General features: G+C 36.0%; 1 protein-coding gene across 1 annotated transcript in view; it reads right to left on the bottom strand.

Moving 5' to 3' along the window:
- Nucleotides 1-11481: 11481 nt before the first annotated feature.
- The window catches only part of LOC128640822 (vitellogenin-A2-like), a 51591-nt gene continuing 43150 nt past the window's right edge, over nt 11482-19922 (bottom strand). Inside the window, 6 exon segments of the mRNA XM_053693246.1 lie at nt 11482-11784; nt 13875-14036; nt 14641-14800; nt 15722-15819; nt 15917-16011; nt 19703-19889. Of these exon segments, the coding sequence (XP_053549221.1) occupies nt 11672-11784; nt 13875-14036; nt 14641-14800; nt 15722-15819; nt 15917-16011; nt 19703-19889 (815 nt within the window). The 3' untranslated portion in view covers nt 11482-11671.

Below are 19922 nucleotides of genomic sequence, written 5' to 3'. Positions count from 1 at the left end.
GCATTTGTTTAAGTTCCTCCTGGCTTTTATCGATTATAGCTAGCTGCTTCTCTATTTCTTTCTGCAGAGCTTCCACTGTTAGGACGATGATGTCATAGGAACACTTATTGAGAATTGCTTCAAATTTTTGACAATATTTAGCATTATCTTTGAGCAATGTTGGCCGGGTACTCATGCGCAGACGCTGGGGATTCTTTTCATCCTATAATATTAAGCAAGAGTTATATTGTGTAGCTCCCATATCATATGTCTCTTTCTCAACTTTTCATATTCTTGTCTATTACGTTCCACAGGTACCTCTTTTAGAAAGTCCCTGGACCCTCGTACCAAGGTAGTGATACGGGCAGTGTCCACCTCTGTATAGGCAAACATTTGAGTGCTATCCGTTTTATGACTGTTTTCCATAGTGCTTTTTAATCCTCAAGGTAAGTGCAGGTATGTCTTGCAGTAAAATACAATACAGTACAATACAGACAAACAGCACTGAACCAGGTGCAGGTGGTAGCGGGCCACTGCAAACACCCCTCAATATAACCACAAAAGCAAAAAAATGTAATAAGGAAATAAAAGCATTCCAGCAATATCCCCTTATGACATATAGACGTGACCCTAATATAAAGACTTGGTAGTCAAAAATGACATAGGGACTGCCAACAATAAACAACAAACTTACATCACCTCCAAAAACAATAGTACCTACTTGTGTTTAAATTGTAACTCAGTGATAAAGGGTAAAGAGTTTGTACATCCACATACAGGGAAAAGTTTTAAATAAACGTTTTTTATACATGTGAATCCACATATGTGGTTTATTTAATAAAATGCCCGTGCTCAAAAATTTAATTGGGAGAGACAGTGAGGAAAATCAGAGACAGACTCAGCCAACACAGGCCTAACATAAGATGTGGTGATATGAAGGCACCAGTGGCCTGCCATTTTCTGGAAGCTGGTCACAGTATATCCCAGTTGAGATGGCAAATTATTGACAGCGTAGGTACATTGAGAAGAGGGGGCAATAGGGAGCTACTGCTTTTTTAGAAAGGAGTCCTTTTGGATACATACATTGGAAACAGTAACACCCAGAGGTATTAACAGGGAAATCGATATGTCAGTATTCCTGTGAAAAATGTATATATATATGATGAATTATGTAACCATCTCTGAGTAGGCAATATACAGCATGATTTTATCATATCACAGATGATAATTTAAAATTGTATTTAAAATTGTTTTTATAATTTATACTGTGTATTAGCCACTAGGTGGCAGCACAATATGTGTACTATAGATGTTTAATATAAATGATGTTGGAAGGGTTAATTGATATGGTATATAAGTAGCAACATAAAGGTGTCCTGTATAAGCATGATTAAGGGTAAATAACCTGAAACGTTGCATTTTGTTCTTGCTTTGTGCCTATATGCTAGCAGTATTTATTGCTCTACTTGTAATCTGGCCCTTAATGGGTTATTAGTTATATTATGTTATAGATTTGTTCAGTATGTTTATTAAAGGGACAGTAAAGTCATGAAATCTAAAACAATTTTAAACAACTTCCTCATTTCTGCATGAAAATCTACCACTGATAATCTTTATATTGCCCTTTTACATTTTTATTGACCTGGCTTTTCTCAACAACCAATGTGTGAATTTAAAGTGGCATGAAATTCCTTTTAAATTGCTTTAAAATAAAGATTGGACACAAACATTACCATTTGAGAAAGTGGATGGCTGGTAAACACCAATATGGTCTAATTATGAACTGTCCATCCTTCTGGACTAATGGGGTTGCTCTGGGTCTCATATGTGCATGATGGGGCTGGGGAGGGGTCTCATGGAAGTACAAGGAAAGTACACAGGAGTGCTCTGGTGTCAAATGTGGGCATAAAATGGCTGCACCTGGATTTGCTTAAGATTAGCATGTACAAAATAGGGCTCTAGGGGTAGGCTGAATCTTGATACGTACATAATATAGCTGCCGCAGGCTTTGCTGAAACTTGGTTTGTACATTATATGGCTGCAGGGGGCTTTGCTGAAGCTTGGTTTGTACAGTATATGGCTGCAGGGAGCTTTACTGAAGTTTGATATGTACATAATATAGCTGCAGGGGGCTTTACTGAAGTTTGATATGTACAAAATATGACTGCAGATGGCTTTGTTGAAGCTTGGTATGTACATAATATGGATGCAGATGGCTTTGCTGAAGCTTGGTATGCACATAATATGGCTGCAGATGGCTTTGTTGAAGCTTGGTTTGTACATAAAATGGCTGCAGATGGCTTTGTTGAAGCTTGGTATGTACATAATATGGCTGCAGATGGCTTTGTTGAAGTTTGGTATGTACATAATATGGCTGCAAGGGGATTTGCTGAAGCTTGGTATGTACATAATATGGCTGCAGATGGCTTTGCTGAAGCTTGGTATGTACATAATATGGCTGCAGATGGCTTTGTTGAAGCTTGGTATGTACATAATATGGCTGGAGATGGCTTTGTTGAAGCTTGGTATGTACATAATATGGCTGCAGATGGCTTTGTTGAAGCTTGGTATGTACATAATATGGCTGCAGATGGCTTTGTTGAAGCTTGGTATGTACATTAAATGGCTGCAGATGGCTTTGTTGAAGCTTGGTATGTACATAATATAGCTGCAGATGGCTTTGTTGAGGTTGGTATGTACATAATATAGCTGCAGATGGCTTTGTTAAAGCTTGGTATGTACATAATATAGCTGCATATGGCTTTGTTGAAGTTTGGTATGTACATAATATAGCTGCAGATGGCTTTGTTGAAGCTTGGTATGTACATAATATAGCTGCAGATGGCTTTGTTAAAGCTTGGTATGTACATAATATAGATGCAGATGGCTTTGTTGAAGTTTGGTATGTACATAATATGGCTGCAGATGGCTTTGTTGAAGCTTGGTATGTACATAATATGGCTGCAGATGGCTTTGCTGAAGCTTGGTATGTACATAATATGGCTGCAAGGGGATTTGCTGAAGCTTGGTATGTACATAATAAAGCTGCAGATGGCTTTGCTGAAGCTTGGTATGTACATAATATAGCTGCAGATGACTTTGTTGAAGCTTGGTATGTACATAATATAGCTGCAGATGGCTTTGTGAAGTTTGGTATGTACATAATATAGCTGCAGATGGCTTTGTTGAAGTTTGGTATGTACATAATATAGCTGCAGATGGTTTTGTTGAAGCTTGGTATGTACATAATATAGCTGTAGATGGCTTTGTTGAAGCTTGGTATGTACATAATATGGCTGCAAGGGGATTTGCTGAAGTTTGGTATGTACATAATATGGCTGCAAGGGGATTTGCTGAAGCTTAGTATATACATAATATGGCTGCAAGGGGATTTGCCGAAGCTTATTATATACATAATTAGTGATGTTGTGAACCTAAAATTTTCCGGTATTGTTCGCGAATGCGCGAACCGCGCGAACCGCCATTGAATTCAATAGGCAGGTGAACTTTAAAACCTACAAGGACTCTTTCTGGTTACAATAGTGATGGAAAAGTTATTTCAAGGGTACTAACACCTGGACTGTCGCATGCTCGAGGGGGATCCCTGGCAAAACTCCCATGGAAAATTACATAGTTTATGCAGAAGCTGCTTTTAAGCCATAATGGGCCTAAATCAACTAACATTCCCAAAGTGGCTGTCTCAAAACATCCCGGACAGAAGATAGATTGATAGATAGGATGGATAGCTATACATAGATTGATAGTTAGATAGAATCGATAGAAGAGAAATAGATAGATTTGTTAGATATATAATTACCCTAATAAAGTCTAATAATTAAACATGCGTTCTTGGACCCAACTAGCTTGTGTTAATTAGTACTTTTCTTAGCACTTTAATCCCTGTTCCCCCCCCCCTATCGGGGGTGTTCTATATGGCCTGCCTGATTACCCTGAAAAAATATAATAATAAGACATGCGGTCTGGTACCTATTTTAACTAGGTTGTGTTTTAAGTACTACCATTCTTAGCACTTTAATCTCTGTAACTCCCCCTATTTGGTGAGGTCTATACGGCCTGGATGATTAATCATACAAAATATAATAAGACATCTGCTCTTGGTCTGCGACCCATGGTAACTATGTTGTGTTAATTAGTAATGTCCTTCACATTTTAATAGCTGTTACTCATACTCACCCTATCGGTGGAGGTCTATATGGCCTGCATGATTACCCTTACAAAATATAATAACCAAACATATGCTCTGGGACCCATGGTAAGTAGGTTGTGTTAAGTAGTACTGTTCTTTGCAGTTTAATACCTGTTACAACACCAAATGGTGGCAGGTCTATCTGGCCTTCATGATTAGCTGCACCCAAACCCAAAAAAAGCAGAGTGGTCTTAGACTAACAACCATGGCTAACTCGGTTGTTTCAATTAGTACTATTCTTAGCACTTTCATCCCTGTTACGGGTGGTCTACATGGCCATCATGATTAGCCGAACAAAATACTACAATCCAACCTTTGCTCAGTCTTCATAGGCCCTTCATTGTCTGTATTTTGATAGTACAGTTCTTATTATTTTTATAGCTGATACAACACTGAATGGTGGCAGCTCTATATGGCCTGCATGATTAGCCGCACCCAATACAAAAATAAATCCAAGCGGTCTTGGATTAACACCCATGGCTAACTCTGTTGTTTCAAGTAGTACTATTCTTAGCACTTTCATCTCATCATCCCTGTTACTTCCAGGACTCTCGGTGGTGGTCTACATGGCCATCATGATTAGCCTAACCAAATACTACAATCCAACCTTGGCTCAGTCTTCCTAAGGCCCTTCATTGACTGTATTTGGGTAGTACTGTTCTTATTAGTTTAATAGCTGATACGACACCGAATGGTGGCAGCTCTATATGGCCTGCATGAATAGCCGCACCCAAAGCCAAAAAAAAAGCCAAGCGGTTTTGCACTAACACCCATGGCTAACTGTTTCAAGTTCTACTATGCTTAGCTCTTTCATCTCATCCCTGTTACTTCCAGGACTCTCAGTGGTGGTGGTCTACATGGCCATCATGATTACCCTCACCAAAATATAACAACAATATGTGCGTGCAGGGAACCATGGTAAGGTTACTTCCTTTCGCAAAATCGAGTATAACAGTTGCAGGCAGAGGTTCTGACCCTGCATTATGGCTGCACCTCTCCCTAAAAGAGGCATGTGTTACAGAGTCTGTGGGCATGTATGCAAAGAGCTGGCCTGCCTAAAAAGAGGAGCAAGGCTGTACAGGTTGTTCTCCTTCAGCTGTTTTATACGCTGTCCCACGGCCACGACCCTCAACAACCACAACAGAATGAAACACCACATATGCCATCCTTTTGAACAACAGAGTACAGGTATGGCATTGATTTTAGTTACACGGCGATATTTATTATGAACCGTGAAATTGAAAACAAAAACATGATTGGACACCAAGTACAGTACAGGTCGTTCTCCTTCGGCCTTTTTAGAATAGTGTTCCGGACCCCCAACAAAATCAACAGCAGAAAAGAGGACATATGGCATCCTTTTGAACAATAGATGACAGGTAAGGCATAGATTTTACAAAGCCATAGATATTTTTTTTGCAACTGTGAAATAAAAAAAACATTGATTGGACACCCAGCACACTTCTTTATCCTTAGGCTTTTTTATAAGAGGCTCCCAGAGCCTCAACTGAAACAACAGCATGAAAGAGGACATATGGCAAACTGAGGATTCACAAAAACTATTAACAAAAATTGTAATTTTTAATTACTAAGAATACTGTGACAACAAATATGATTGGTGTAAATATTTTTCAAGTAGGCCTGGCACACAGGCTTGGAAGGCAGTAGAAAAGTGCAATTCTAGGGCACGAGCAAAGTGAGGATTAAGATCATCAACAATCAAGAATTTTTTAATTTTAATTAGTAACTATACTGTGACCAAAAATTATGATTGGTGTAAATAGTTGGCAAGACGGCCTGGCACAAAAGGCTGGCAGGCAGGAGGTAGATGCAATTCAAGGACACAAGGAGACTGATTACTGACAGTCAAAACAGTGATGATTGACAATTTTTGCAATACTATTACAAGAAATATGATTGCTGGCAACAATTGGCTAGGTGGGCCTGGCTCAAAGCAGGCTGCAAGGCAGGAGGAAAGTGCTATTCAATGGCACCAGCAAACTGAGGATTCACAACAACTATTACCAAAAATTTTAATTTTTAATTATTAAGAATACTGTCACAACAAATATAATTGGTGTAAATATTTTTCAAGTAGGCCTGGCACACAGGCTTGGAAGGCTGTAGAAAAGTGCAATTCTAGGGCACGAGCAAACTGAGGATTAAGATCATCAACAATCAAGAATTTTTTAATTTTTATTAGTAACTATACTGTGACAAAAAATTATGATTGGTGTAAATAGTTGGCAAGACGGCCTGGCACAAAAGGCTGGCAGGCAGGAGGTAGATGCAATTAAAGGACACTAGGAGACTGATTACTGACAGTCAAAACAGTGATGATTGACAATTTTTGCAATGCTGTTACAAGAAATATGATTGCTGGCAACAATTGGCTAGGTGGGCCTGGCTCACAGCAGGCTGCAAGGCAGGAGGAAAGTGCTATTCAATGGCACCAGCAAACTGAGGATTCACAACAACTATTACCAAAATTTTTAATTTTTAATTATTAAGAATACTGTCACAACAACTATGATTGGTGTAAATATTTTTCAAGTAGGCCTGGCACACAGGCTTGGAAGGCTGTAGAAAAGTGCAATTCTAGGGCACAAGCAAACTGAGGATTAAGATCATCAACAATCAATAATTTTTTAATTTTAATTAGTAACTATACTGAGACAAAAAATTATGATTGGTGTAAATAGTTGGCAAGACGGCCTGGCACAAAAGGCTGGCAGGCAGGAGGTAGATGCAATTCAAGGACACTAGGAGACTGATTACTGACAGTCAAAACAGTGATTATTGACAATTTTCGCAATACTGTTAAAAGAAATATGATTGCTGGCAACAATTGGCTAGGTGGGCCTGGCTCACAGCAGGCTGCAAGGCAGGAGGAAAGTGCTATTCAATGGCACCAGCAAACTGAGGATTCACAACAACTATTACCAAAAAATTTAATTTTTAATTATTAAGAATACTGTGACAACAAATATGATTGGTGTAAATATTTTTCAAGTAGGCCTGGCACACAGGCTTGGAAGGCTGTAGAAAAGTGCAATTCTAGGGCATGAGCAAACTGAGGATTAAGATCATCAACAATCAAGAATTTTTTAATTTTAATTAGTAACTATACTGTGACAAAAAATTATGATTGGTGTAAATAGTTGGCAAGACGGCCTGGCACAAAAGGCTGGCAGGCAGGAGGTAGATGCAATTCAAGGACACTAGGAGACTGATTACTGACAGTCAAAACAGTGATGATTGACAATTTTTGCAATACTGTTAAAAGAAATATGATTGCTGGCAACAAATGGCTAGGTGGGCCTGGCTCACAGCAGGCTGCAAGGCACGAGGAAAGTGCTATTCAATGGCACCAGCAAACTGAGGATTCACAACAACTATTACCAAAAATTTTAATTTTTAATTAAGAATACTGTCACAACAAATATGATTGGTGTAAATATTTTTCAAGTAGGCCTGGCACACAGTCTTGCAAGGAAGTAAAAAAGTGAAATTCTAGGGCACGAGCAAACTGAGGATTAAGATCATCAACAATCAAGATTTTTTTAATTTTAATTAGTAACTATACTGTGACAACAATTATGATTGGTGTAAATAGTTGGCAAGACGGCCTGGCACAAAAGGCTGGCAGGCAGGAGGTAAATGCAATTCAAGGACACTAGGAGACTGATTACTGACAGTCAAAACAGTGATGATTGACAATTTTTGCAATACTGTTAAAAGAAATATGATTGCTGGCAATAATTGGCTAGGTGGGGCGGGCACACAGCAGGCTGCAAGGCAGGAGGAAAGTGCTATTCACTGGCACCAGCAAACTGAGGATTCACAACAACTATTACCAACAATTTTAATTTTTAATTATTAAGAATACTGTCACAACAAATATGATTGGTGTAAATATTTCACAAGTAGGCCTGGCACACAGGCTTGGAAGGCAGTAGAAAAGTGCAATTCTAGGGCACGAGCAAACTGAGGATTAAGATCAACAATCAAATTTTTTTTAATTTTAATTAGTAACTATACTGTCTGTGACAACAATTATGATTGGTGTAAATAGTTGGCTAGACGGCCTGGCACAAAAGGCTGGCAGTGGCAGGCAGGAGGTAAATGCAATTCAATGGCACTAGGAGACTGAATATTTGCAGTCCGAAAAATTATGATTTTTATTTTTTTATATACTGTTACAAGAATTGTGATTGGTGCCACTAATTGACTAGTTGTGCCTGGCACACAGGCTGGCAGATATGAGTCGTGGATGGTAGGTAGGGCAGCAATTTAACACAGTATGCTGTGTAAGTGACAAAAACACAGGCCTGATTGAAAATTAAGTTAGATTACACTAGCAAAATATTTTAAAATTTTAGATTTTAATATTAAAATTATGTTAAGAAGTGCAATGCACATATGAGTCTCTGAGTGGTCGCACTGGCTGGCTGCTACGTAGGGCAGCAATTAACAACAGTATGCTGTGTAAGTCAGATAGACAGTTAGACACAGGCCTGATAGAAAATACAATTAGATTACACTAGCATAATGATTTAAATACTTTTTTTGGCAATTTAAAGAAAAAGGTTAAGCATATACATATGAGTTGTGGCTGATAGCCTTGGAAGGGCAGCTATTAAAACAGTAGGCTCTGTAAGTCAGATACACGCACGCCTGATAGAAAATACTATTAGATTACACTAGAAAAATTATTTAAATTATTTTTTGGGGAGGGAAATTAAAAAAAGGTTAAACACATATGAGTCGTGGCTCATAGACTAGGGGCGGCAGCAAGTAAACACAGTAGGCTCTGTATGTCAGCAAAACACACAGGCCGGATAGAAAAGTATATTAGATTACACTAGCAAATAAATTTAAACTTTTTTTTTATATTAAAATTAAGGTGAAGAAGAATAGTTATGAGTGCTGGGTGGCTGCCTGGCACAGACCAATTAACCAAAAGACTGAAAAAAAATGAGGTATATTAATGCTGAGTGAGCCTGACAGACACAGGCCTGATAGTAAATGTAATTAGATTACACTAGCAAAATATATATATTTTTTTTAAATTTAAAATAATGTTATAAACGGATATTAACACTGGTGGCTGCTGGCTGGCACAGAGCAATGAACCAGAGTATATGCTGTGTGACACTGGCCTGATAGAAAAAAAATTACACTAGAAAAATAATTAAATTTTTTGGTTAGTTAAATTTAAACTAATGTTGTTAGGGAGATATCAGTGGTGGCAGTAGTCACAGCATATGCTGTGAGCCTTAAACACACAGCCTGAAAGCCAAGCAAATGCTAATAAAAAAAAAACGAAAGAAAAAAAAAAAACGCACGAAATATAGCCCTAAAAAGGGATTTTTGGGGTGCTGTGCTTGCAGCAGAGATGAGTGGAGTCCTTCTGGACTGTAAATACACTAGCCTAGCTATGTTTTTACTATTAATGTCAGGAGCAAAAACACAACACGTCCTCTCATTAAGAAAGCAAGGTCGTAATGAGTCTAAAATGGTGGATTCCGAGTAGCTGGGAGGGTCTGTGAGAGAGTGTCTGATGTTGATTGGCTCTAATGTGTCAGGCGGCTGTGACATAAAGGGTCAAAGTTTCCACAATGATGACACATAGGGGCGGATCGAACATCGCCATGTGTTCGCCCACAAACGCGAACGCGAACAAGCTATGCTTGCTGTGAACCGTTCGCAGGCGAACAGTTCGGGACATCACTATACATAATATGGCTGCAGATGGCTTTGTTGAAGCTTGGTATGTACATAATATGGCTGCAGATGGCTTTGCTGAAGCTTGGTATGTACATAATATGGCTGCAAGGGGATTTGCTGAAGCTTGGTATGTACATAATATGGCTGCAGATGGCTTTGCTGAAGCTTGGTATGTACATAATATGGCTGCAAGGGGATTTGCTGAAGCTTGGTATGTACATAATATGGCTGCAAGGGGATTTGCTGTAGCTTGGTATGTACATAATATGGCTGCAAGGGGATTTGCTGAAGCTTTGTATGTATAATATGTCTGCAAGGGGATTTGCTGAAGCTTGGTATGTACATAATATGGCTGCAAGGGGATTTGCTGAAGCTAGTTATGTACATAACATGGCTGCAGATGGATTTGCTGAAGCTTGGTATGTACATAATATGGCTGCAAGGGGATTTGCTGAAGCCTGGTATGTACATAATATGGCTGCAAGGGGATTTGCTGAAGCTTGGTATATACATAATATGTCTGCAAGGGGATTTGCTGAAGCTTGGTATATACATAATATGGCTGCAAGGAGATTTGTTGAAGATTGGTATTTACTTAATACAGCTGTTGGGAGTTTTGATGAAGCTTGGTATGTACATATTACAGCTGCAGTCTTTTATCCTGTAGCTTGGCATGAACATAATGGGGCCACAGGAGGCTACTGAGTGGTCTTATTTAGACCATATAGAACTTCTGCATTCTGCTCTGGAATCTAACATGGACATAACAAAACTGTAGGGGATTGTGATCTTATGGACATATTGGGGGCATCGGATGGCAGCTCTAAAGGTCTGATAAGTACATAGCGGGGTTGTAGATGCTGTTCTTTTTTAGATGTGGGCTTACTGGGGCTGCAGGACTCTTTTAGGCAATAATACAGGCATTGTAGGGCTGCAGGTGAATGATCTGGGGCCATGTGTGAGCATAATTTGATCCCTAGAGGCTGCTGCTGAGTCTTATGTGAGCATAATTGAACTGCAGGGACAGTCATTTGTTCCAATGTATATGATATTGGCATACACTAGCATAATGGGGCTGCAGGGCACATATATCCTGTGTGATGCAGCAATTTAAGTAGAATTAAACGCTGCAGTGCAGGGCCATGCACTGGTCTGAGATGTGACACTGACATATGTCTGGCATTAGGAACTGTATGCATCTGGTCTAAGGATTGATATTGCATATAGCTGTCATAAGGTGGTGAATTAAACAGGGGTAAATATCTGATCTGTGGTCTGGTCTGTGGAGGGGAATTCAGCTGGAATAAAGGTATTCCTGGGACTTACATAGTAGGTAGGTGTATAAATCATGTGCATATGCATACATTGTATTCATTGTTTTTTATTCTCAATATGTCCCTATGAAAGTGTAGTTTCTATAGACAATATTATTATTAATACGGTATTAATTATTGCATGTTGGATGTGTGCACTAAAATAAACTACTTTTATGTTTGTGGTTAAATATGATGTAGACAATGCACCAAGAAATGTATGAATTTAGAATGAATACTGAATCTGTAAAATTCTTTTTCAAATGCAAATATTTATTTGGAATGCAATATATTACAACATATAGATTGTTGGGTTTTTTGATAATTCCTCAAATAAAAATCATGCACGTACACAGATTATGTATTAACAGCTTCCCTGTATTTAGAAAATTAAAATATAATCTATGTAGTCTTCCTGAGAAAGAATAAAATGCATTGTCTTTTATGCACATGGGGATGATTCACATGAACAGGCCGTGTGAGATTGAATCTTATCAGAGAAATCTTCAGATTTATCCAGGTGAATTTGCTCATCAGCCAGGTCAAGAGTTGCTTCTGCAAGAGAGAAGTTACGTTAATCCACAAATAATCCAAAATGACCATAAATCTCTTGCTTAGTAAAGGGATAGTCCAGCCAAAATTGTAATCCACATGGATGTATTTCAGTTTTAGCAGTGTATTTAACCTTTTACCGCCGTTATGACATTGTATTCCGTCCAAACAGTGCTGGGCTTTAGCGCCGTTAGGACGAAATACAACGTCATAGCTGTTAGCTGTTTGGTTGTCCTGAAGCCCACTGCGCTACCTGGATGTGATCGCAGTCTGGAGGGCGTGCCTAGCATCATAGGGATGCCCCCTTGACCAGATCCCATAATTGAAATCTCGCGATCGCGTGCACAATCGCGGTATTTCAATTTGTCTACATCGGAAAGTTTTTTCCAATGTAGACATTATGACCCTGTCATGAAAGGGTTAAGTATGCACCCTGCAAAAGCATTTTAAATGCCGCACTTGCTCAGAGAGCCTAAGGTGCTTGTACTATCGGATAATTACTCCATTTGTTAATTGCTTAAACAAGGAAAAGGTAGGGAACAGCAGCCAAAACAAATAGGCACAGGAGCCAGGAAGCAGCCACCTCATCCACATCAAATGAAACTCCAAAAGAAAGGGTGCGCCAGCCTTTGCCGTTTAAAGTAAAATGACCTTTATTGTGCCATGGTCCACAAAACAATTAACGTTTCAGACCTACATTAGGTCCTTAGTCATGGCTATCTGTGTATGCAGAGAGACTGCCTTTATACAAGTTAACAGGTGTAAAGCAATTACACTGGTGCAAATCAACTGCACATTAATTGTACAACAGCGCCATCTAATGCTGACAATTTTTATAACATTCAAAGATGGTATTTCTTATCTTAAGCAAGCACTGCGTATAATGTGTATTGACAAAATTAAGCTACATTTACATTATCAAAAACAATCATGATAAGACAGAATCCAGAAATAATCCTAGTAGCAGAATAGCAACCATCATATATACAAAAATGCAGGTACAAAAGATATAGACATGACTAAGGACCTAATGTAGGTCTGAAATGTTGTTTGTTTTGTGGATCATGGCACAATAAAGGCCATTTTACTTTAAACGGCAAAGGCTGGAGCACCCTTTCTTTTGGAGTTTCATTTGTTAATTGCTGATATAATACGAGCCCCCACTGGCGCTCTGAGGAACTGCAGCATTTAAAATGCTAGTGCACTGAGAATATCTAGCTATGCTTCACATGCACGTGTAAAGAAAAAAATGTTGTCATTAAAATAGTTATCACTTTTAATGGAAGCAATTTTGCCAATTCATATATATTGCAAATATGTCTCTATTCACACATGTAATTCATTAATGTGCATTTACATTTTGACCGGAATGTCCCTTTAATGAAGAACACAACATTTTAAGTACAAGAATCAACTCAAGATTAACTGCAAATGGACTAATGGTTTTATTTATTTATCTTATTAGGGTATTTCACTATGCATTGTGCTCTGTTAACATTATCTAACCAAGATTTTTTATTTCAAAGTTGTTTACTTGTTTTGGTTGTTACATGAAAAACGTCATAATCCTAGAGTTATTCTTATTGTGTATAACTTTTGTTTTTGTAGCATTTTATAAATATTTAAGAAAGGTGGATTATGGCTAAAAAAAAAATAGATAAAATGTATGGAACTTTTTGTAGATATATTATGTTTCACCTGGAATTAGATCTATACTTTTTTGGTAAAATAATTTTAGCCCTCACCTGAGTAAAACTATTTTTTTTAATAACAGAATCTATTAATATTGTCTAAATTAAACATGCAACATGTAAATATATTATACTGCTTGGATTTCATTGAATCATTCTTTTTTTTTATTATATTGAAAGGAAATACATATAGACCATTATATCTTCATGCAATGCAACATGTTCCCACTAAATGTAACTTTCTCACTTTCTAATTTAGCCATATTTAACCATTCGGCTACCTGGGATAAAGCAAGACATTATGTGGCAGAAAAAGGCATGCATAAACAAGTTGTTGCACTACAATACTATGTAACAGCATAAATATAATTGTCTAGGGAATTCATGCAGCTTTAAACTTACCAGAAGGAAGACAGTGGAAACCAGTAGTGACCTCTGCAGTCTTAACTGGGGAACATCCCTTGAGACATTGAAAAACTGGACGAACTGAATAACATTTTGCATTTTCTCCATCAAGTCCTACTGGTTTGTCAAATTTCACCAGAGAGTGCTTAACTTTGCAGTCTACAAAAGAATGTAATAATTTGTATGTGAATATTACATGTTATCATTAATTTAAAACTCTAAAATGTAAGAATGTTTCATGCAGTTATCCTTCTATATATTATTCTTTTCAGTAAATGAAACAAATAAAAAACTAAATTAAACAGATTTATTTCACCAAGTGCATTTCTCATTGTTGCTGTATCCAAGAGATTCTACTATATCCTAGATTGTGGATATTTATTATTAAAATAACATTTTTGTATTTTATTTGCAATTGGTAGGTACACCTGTGAAGTAATATACCATTACTGTTTTCTTAAAAATAGGTTGGTGTTATCTATTGTCTTAGAAATAGAAATTATATATAGCATATGTTTAAAAAATACTAATTAACAGTTCTAGCATTTCAAAAGACAATATAGATATTCCTTAAAAACATAAGATCCCTGAAACGTCAATAAATACTGTGACACTTTTTGTCTAAAATCCTTGTAAGTGCGTCATTCTGTTTACATACTTAATGTTTACATACTTTAAATTTGTTTATATATATAATTAAATATTTTATTAGATCGATAGATATTACAGATATATTTTGCAGCAGTACATATACGTTATATACCTTCAGAGCATCTTTCTGAATTCAGAATCCATGAATGACCAAAGCTCACAACATCTTTGGCAACATAACCATCAGGTGTCTGGAACTCCTGTTCATTTTCATCATCATGGCGACCACACAATCCACAGGTCTTGGCTTTCATCCAAATAGCAGTTCTTACCTATATATTTACAAAAATTGCTTGATGAATTTTAAATGTCATAAGTCTAGAATTAAGGATGTGAAAAGGATAGTTTTACAATAATTGACAAATTTAAGGCCATAATTATCTTGACCTCTTGTGTTTAATACATATCTTCTTTCCAGATATGAATAAGTAAGACTTTTTCATGATGTCATTTTTAATGTATATATATATACTGTATATGGAAATATTGAAGTTAATGGAAAAATTAAATTTAGTAAAAGCTACAATGTGATATAAAGTTGATGGGTAGGGTGTGATGGACTAATTCTCTATGGCACCTTTTTACAGAAATGTTAGCTAATGCATTCCATGAGATAAAGTAGTAACAAATGCAATAAATTAATTGAAAAAATAATAATAATCCTGCAATATGTATGAAGTCTGTCCAATTAATCATGCTTACACTATTGATATGTGTATGGGAAAACTAGATGGGTTTTCTGGAAGTTATGTGCGTCCAAATCCATGTTATAGTTGACTTAGGACAATTAGAAAACATACCAATTCTAAGTAAAATTTATTTTATTGGATGCCACAGGACATACATAATTTAGAACTTTAACATTACTCATCACTTAATGAGACTTATTGCCCAATCAGGATCTTGGATCTTGAAACTTATGCTGCTGTGACGTTGAACACCAATGAGCAAATACATGTTCCATTATTACTTTAAAGGATGTGTGTCTTTGTTTCTAAAACAAAATCTAGTTCAAACTAAAGCAAGCTATAAGCTGTGTAACATACTCAGAATAGATATCTACAGACATCATTAATTTTATTAAAGATCCTTTACCATGCAGACAATCTTCCTGTACAAAACATTCATCTAATGAAGTATATTTTACATAATAAAAAATATGATGCTTGGACTTTTATGTTATAAACAATTACCTTGATATTTTCACCATCATAATGAAGAGCTTCAATGCCATATTCTGGGGCTAATACAGACACACCAGTTTCCTCCTTAAGAATCAGGACAGATGGATCTGAAAACAGATAAAGATCATATTTTATCTCTAATTACATATCCTTAGGATAATTCTTTTTAATGCTTAAACTGTTTAATGTTCTTTGGATTCTTACCAGCATGTGATCTATATGGAAGGTTTTCTTCAGATAACTCTACACCATTTATTTTCATTTTCAGATTGTTCTCTACATAATATAAGTCGATGTCACTACATAGACATAAACAAATATATATATATATCAGTATTGAGGAATTAAAACCAGATATAGATATATAAAAGATATATTTACATAAGTCAACTATATATAATGTTGTTTAGTGTTTTGTTGCTAGTCCGTTATATTGAAAATCCAAAAAGGGTAAGATATAGGTGTAGTTAGATTAATTGTGGTGATATTTTATGGCACTACGGTTACTGTGTATTCGGAGCAAACTAACCATTAAGAAAATATTAGTTTACAACAAACTAGACAGTTACCCTCCTAGTCTTCTTACCTGTTAGAAATTGCAGAACCCAAAATGTTTACAAATTTAGGACATCTTAAAGGCAAATTTTGGTCTATTTACTTTTTAAACATTTTTTTGTTTATGTGCCTGCCTTGTCCCCTTACCTGGCATCTGGTCATTCTGGTATCTTCACTCAACTGATGAAGATTTGACAAAAAATCCATAGCCCAGTTAGTAGACATTTTATATTATTAAGTAGATATGAGGAGTGGATGGATCCATATGACCAGATATAGATTGAAGAGAGATAACATAAAACCACCCAATTTAAATTCATATAATAAAAACAAGCTTTTAATTATGTCCCTTTCAAGAAAAGACATCTACCAATTTGTCAGGAACAGAGAAAGGTTCATGAGCGTGTAAACCATGAATTTTATGGTTTATAAAACAAGTTCTACTTGCAATGCGGAAGATGTGGTAAGATTAGCAGCAATCATTTTTATCCTTGTGTAATTGGTAAACCAGAATGATCATACTTAAAATTTGACCCTTTTCTGGCTTTTGTAGGACTGTCTTGCACATTGATGGTCTTCAAGTATGCAGCTTTACAAGCACTGTCAAAGAACTAGTCTATGTAGCTCACTATCCTGCAGCTAAAAAAGACCTATAAAATAGTACAGGAAAATAGAAGCCATATATTTTCTTAATATCTTAACTTTAGTCAGTAGAATTTTTCTGGAAATAGACTGTTTAAATGTATAAGCATATTTGCTATTGATCTCCATACAACTTTGGACCTATGAAGACTGGGTTACAATTCTGTAAGATTTTGTTTTTAAATAAATATCTTTAGAAATAAATGATCAAATAACTGGTTCCATATAAATCTAAAACATTAACATAGTACAATTCAAATACTGACAACCAAAGAGCCTCATTCCATATGATACCTTTAGGAATGACATATGAAAAGTATAATTTTTCTAATTCTCAGACAGGACATGATTCCTCAAAAAGCAAACCATGTTTAATGGAAATCAGAAATTCACAACTACTAAGTCTTTAGAGCAAAAGCCATCCAAAATATAATTGAAAAGAATAACTTTATAATCTGAACTACAAACAATTTTCAGCACAAAAATGTGCACACAAGATAATATACTAAAAAACATTTTACCAACTTTTCATTTTTTTGTTTATTTTTCTATAGTCCGCCAATTTTTTCACCTTTAATACCAAAGATATTAAGCCATTCTATTTTTCTGCATTGCCCTGTAAAACTACATAACAAAAACAATTCAAAAATGTTAAGGTTGTTTCTTGTCCCCATGTATGTATCTCAACAACAAAATAAAGCACTGAGACTTCAAATCCTGCCAGTTCCTGATGCCAAGGACGTCTTTGCTAAAGTTGCTAATCTTCCCATACCAAGGACACTATGTATTTGGGCATTCCACGCCTTCTGACACCTTGTTCGGAACCAACTGCCAAATTGTATTCCACTGAAAATGACACAAAACATCAGCAGTTGGATATCACATTACAGAAACGAGCCTGTAAATGTTTCTTTTTTAAAAAAAATATAAGAAACCCAAATGTCTCAGAAGCTTTACTCATGGAAGCTGACTTGAAGACAATTGGTACAACTCAACGAGATGTTCCCTTATAAAAAAATATTTTAGACAGTATGTTGGCGTATTTTGCCCATTTCCTTCAAGTTTATAAACTAATATAAAGATAGTCTTAAATATTGTTGGAGCAAAATGCTGCTCGATGTGATTTAGATTATTAAATTCAAACTTCTTTCTCTGTTCCTTGGATACCAAAATATGAAAAAAGGGAAATGCTTTGTGTTCAGCAATATGAAAAGGCCCATCATCTATTTCAATCTAATTCCTTCAATATATTTTTTTATCAAGAGAACTATTTATTTTTTCCGGTAGCTTCTATCTTCAGACTAGTTCCTCAGTTCTCATATTTGTTTCATCCTTTGCTTTCAAAAAAACATTGTATATGAAACAACAATTTGCAGTGGACATATCTGTATGGGTTCCAGTTATAAAAACATTTTTGTATTCTTTCAACAGTGCCCACCCTGAATATATGCATTCTCCAATCATCAAAGCCAAATATCCACTCCACAAAAGCCTACATAACATAAATTACCCAAATAACATACACCTGATATATAACAAACACATATCTTTCAGATGATGTTGAGTTCACCTGTACAAACTAAGCTATACATTTCATGTTTTATGATATGAGGCTATGGTTTCATGTGATTTTTCCTTTTATCAACATATTATCCTTATGAACAACAGGAAAATATCATAATGATCTCTCCAAGCATTATTTGTAATTTTCAAAACCAAGTTCACATTAAGTGCATCCACACACTTGACTCATTGAGAGTCAGATACCAAAAAATACATATTTTAAATTAATTGAAAATACTTCTGATAGAAGTAGCAAATATCATTAAAGAGATATCAACAGCTTTAAAAATACTAACCAATGTTCCAAAGGGTACTCATTTCTACCACTCTCCATGTTTATGAACCTACCCAATCATATTTGCCACCAATTTGTACCCTTTTATTCAAGGTAAAAAATACTACCCGCTATGGCTCCCTTTTTGGGTGCCCCAGTAATCAAAACATGCAGAAGTGCTTACATCCAGGGACAAATTCATAGAGGATAGAGGATAGAGAATAGACCCCCTACTTTACAATATAAGGTCTAAACAAAATAATTTCAAAGATTGTTTGTGATTTCCCTCTGTGTCAGCAAGTTTTAGATCATCTTACCCCAAGAGTCAAGTGAGTTAATTATCAGTTTTAATGCCCAATAATGTAGAATATTAATAACAAAGCCTTATTTTTGATTTACAATTGTTAGGTACAGCTGTGAAGTAATATACCTTTACTGTTTTCTCAAAAAATATGCTGATGTTATCTATTGTCTTAGAAATAGACAGTATAAATAGAATATGTTTAAAAAAAATACTATTTTATGTTTGTAATTTTTGTTGTTGTTCTTCTCAGTTGAGGTTAGTGGTTGTGCTATCCAATGAGGCAATACAATTTAGCCATTTGTAATTCAACATTTTTTTTTAGCTACTAGCTACAATATTAATGAAGCTCATGGTCAAGACAGAGCACTGTGTTTATTCTGTGTTAAAATGGAGGCAAATAACCAATTCCACTGATACCTGCATCTCTAATTATGGAGCAATGCCATTTGTTATTTTACTTATAAAGATTTAAGGATCATTAATAAAAGTATTAATACCATATTGATATTGCATACTGTGTCAATATTACTAAGCTTTAGGAGAATGTGTTAGATGAGTGTATGTGCTGCTGAAGACTATTTAGAATCAAGAAATACTGAAGCAGATGCTAGTAACAGTGTGATCATTAGCCACCTGAAGTTGTTATACTTACTAAGTGCCAAGATTAATATTTATGTCTTTGTTTAAAGTGGAGTCTTTTGAGTTTTTCATTGTCACCAAAAATTTCAATTCAGGGCTGCAGTCCTGCACCAGAACATGGGAACATCTTTCAGGCGAAGCATAGGCTAAGTTGACCCCATTGAATGTTTGGATTTGGATTTGAGAGACCTTACATTGACCTAGGAAGTAGGAAACATAATGTATATGTAAAG

The sequence above is a fragment of the Bombina bombina genome, chromosome 10, assembly GCF_027579735.1.
Source record: "Bombina bombina isolate aBomBom1 chromosome 10, aBomBom1.pri, whole genome shotgun sequence".
Classification (NCBI taxonomy): Eukaryota; Metazoa; Chordata; class Amphibia; order Anura; family Bombinatoridae; genus Bombina; species Bombina bombina.
Note: the sequence above shows the minus strand (reverse complement) of the source record. Positions and strands in the feature narration are given on the sequence as shown.